Raw genomic sequence first — 2,967 nt, forward strand, 5'->3', positions numbered from 1 at the left:
TCTCTCTCTGTCTCTCTGTCTCTCTCTCTCATTCTCTCTCTCTCCATTTTCCAGAAAAAAATAATAATTTTTTAAAGAGATAAATTGCTGTGCTGCTAAGAAAGTTGTATAAAGCATATTATGATTAAAGTAAAATTATTTGTTGATTTTCTCATTATTTAAGTAACCACGAATTGTTCAACATCGGTCTAGCCAAAGAAAGAGGAAATTTTTCTAGGTGTTCCAGTAGAATCTCTTGAGGGGCTCTCATTTCAGTTCACTTTCAGTGCAATGGAAAAATAAGGAAATGTGCATTTTTGTCCCAACTGTGAAATGAAAGAAGAGGAAAGCATTGTTTACTTACTTAACTAATTACTTCATGACTTTATTCATTTAGGAAGTAGTTTACTCAGTGCAGTAACAACATCTTTATTTCTCAAACTGTATATAAGAGGGTTAAACATTGGAGTTACAGTGGTGTAGAAAAGAGCAAACACTTTGACTGATCCTGCTGAATGACCAGATTTGGGTTGGAAATACACAGTACTTCCAGAGCCATAGAATAAACACACAACCATGAGGTGGGAGAAACAGGTGGAGTAGGCTTTGGATCTCCCTGAGGTCGAAGGCAATTTTAGAATGGTGGTTATGATTTTGACATACGATGCAAGTATCAACAGAAAGGGGGTTAGGATGAAGAGCTGAGCAACAACATGGACAGAGACTTCTATCTTATATGTATCCCCACAGGCCAATTTGAATAAAGGTGGGGCATCGCAGAAGATGTGATTGATTTTGTTAGGACCACAAAAGTTCAGAGAGAAAATCTGGTATGTCTGCTCTATCAATACTGGGACGCCAATCATCCAGGAAGCTATAACCAGTTGGACACATACGTTGTGATTCATGATGAGAGGATAATAAAGAGGTTTGCATATGGCCACGTAACGATCATAAGCCATTACAGCCAAGAGCAAGCACTCTGCAACTCCCAGAATAAAAAAGAAGCAAGTTTGTACAGCACAGGCTAGGAATGAAATAGTTCTCTTCTGGGTCCAGAGATCTGCCAGCATTCTGGGGAGAGTGACTGATGTGTAACAGATTTCCAAAAAGGAAAAATTCCCAAGGAAAAAATACATGGGAGTTTGGAGACCTGAGTCTGTCTTGATTAAAAAAATGAGGAGACTATTTCCTATCAGTATACTTAGATAGATGACTAAGAAAATTGCAAAGAGAATCCCTTGGAGATTGGGAAGATCAGAAAATCCCAGGAGAATGAATTCCATCACAACTGTGAGGTTGCCCCCTGCCATTGTGTCCTCCTTTGGCCTGTGAAAATAATAAATTTAAAACCAGCTAATCACTGTTTTTCTCTGGTCCTCAGTTTCTCTCTCATCAAAGAGGGGAAGTTTGAAATATATGATCTGACAACTTCCTTCCTGGATTTCATATAATATGTTTTAATGACCCTGCCCAATATTCTCTGTCATATCCTTTAAGACCTTATCTGTTCTTTGGGGAAAGAGTCAAAATTATTCAATAAGTGATTACAACAAGTACCATGGATATTTGAGTGGAAATATGGAACTAGAGAAAAATAACTAATAAAATCTGTAAAATTTTAATTTCATCAATGCCAGCAGGAATACCATCCTACCACATACTTAATTTGTTTTTAATAGCAATATCGAGACAGCAAGAAATATGACATTCATGTAAGATATGGCATACAACATGAAAGGACATACTGTGAATTATCCCAACTATTATATTCCTTTTTCCTTTGCACTTCTCAGCCTATCTACTTTTGCCTTTATTTTCTCTTCCTCCCTTCCTCCCTCCTCACATTATCAGAATCCTATCATATTTTTTCTAAGTCTACCTTACTTTCTCCCATTCTTTTTAGTAAATTTGTCTTGTCATATCCAGCTGTACATATTTCCTCCCTTTCTTAGATTACTTTATTACAGAATCCACACCAGTTATTTGCTACTTAGTAAATGTCATCTCCTTAACCTGTGTTCCTTTTCACATATATATCCTGTGCCTCCTGCTGTGTTCTAAGCTTTTTAAAGGCGGACATCGTGCCTCATCCACTTTTGTCTCTCTTGAACTCTGTCTTACTCATAGCAGCTTCTCATTAAAAGTTTATTAGGTGGAACAAATATCCTCTATGTTATGACTTCAGGAATATGTTCTCATCTAAAATATTTCCCTTACTGAGAGATGATTAAAATTTAAGATGTAGAGATTTATTCATTAGTGGTAACAATTATCCTATTTTAAAATATTTTCACTCATCAGGCTATAATCTCCTTTTACACTTTTATATGGAATCTTGCTCAGCTCATTCTCAGTGCAATATGCACGTGATATCTCTTTGTTGGAAGAATGAAAGATCAAGGTGTTTAATTATAATGTTTCATATATTTCAGCTTGAGTCTTAACTGTTGGCATAACTGTTTTGTATAGTAGGTGGGGGTAATTAAGGAGTATTAAGAGAGTACTATGTCTTTGTAATATGGTAGGTGCCAAGAAGACTGATGCCAATATTTGAAACACTTAGAGATATTATGAACTTTAAAAAGGAGCTTCTACTTCTCTTTAAAAAAAGTCGTCTGAACCCAACCATACTACCTCTGTTGCCAGCTTTGATTGTTTAATGTGGAAACAAATCACAATGAAACAAATATTAGCTCTAGATTCACAAGATATGTGCAAATCTCAACATTTAATCTTGTTTCTTAATGTGTAATTAACAATTAACTTACTATTTCTTATTCTCATTTCCTTCATCTGTATTTTGAGGGGTAACCTCTGAGATCCTTTCCGTCTTTGTATCTTTGAGTCTGAAGCAACAAATACACTAATGGCATCCCTACATTTATGCATTTAGTAATATCATTTATTTCTATGACAATGAGTAAGAAGTCAGCATACACTTAGGTGTTGGAAGAAATTTACTGGCCTTGAATTCTACTTCTGACT

At 35.7% G+C, this 2,967-nt stretch overlaps 1 protein-coding gene across 1 annotated transcript; it reads right to left on the bottom strand.

Moving 5' to 3' along the window:
* Nucleotides 1-368: 368 nt before the first annotated feature.
* Nucleotides 369-1,295, bottom strand: LOC140516553 (olfactory receptor 10AG1-like). Its single transcript, XM_072627497.1, has one exon. It carries the CDS (start codon nt 1,290-1,292, stop codon nt 369-371), a length of 924 nt encoding a protein of 307 aa, XP_072483598.1. The 5' UTR covers nt 1,293-1,295.
* Between the last annotated feature and the right edge of the window lie 1,672 nt (nt 1,296-2,967).

Source organism: Notamacropus eugenii, chromosome Y, assembly GCF_028372415.1.
Source record: "Notamacropus eugenii isolate mMacEug1 chromosome Y, mMacEug1.pri_v2, whole genome shotgun sequence".
Lineage (NCBI taxonomy): Eukaryota > Metazoa > Chordata > Mammalia > Diprotodontia > Macropodidae > Notamacropus > Notamacropus eugenii.

Bases quoted from the DNA above. Each gene is read 5' to 3' on its own strand.
- LOC140516553 (XM_072627497.1), bottom strand. From the start codon at position 1,292: ATGGCAGGGGGCAACCTCACAGTTGTGATGGAATTCATTCTCCTGGGA.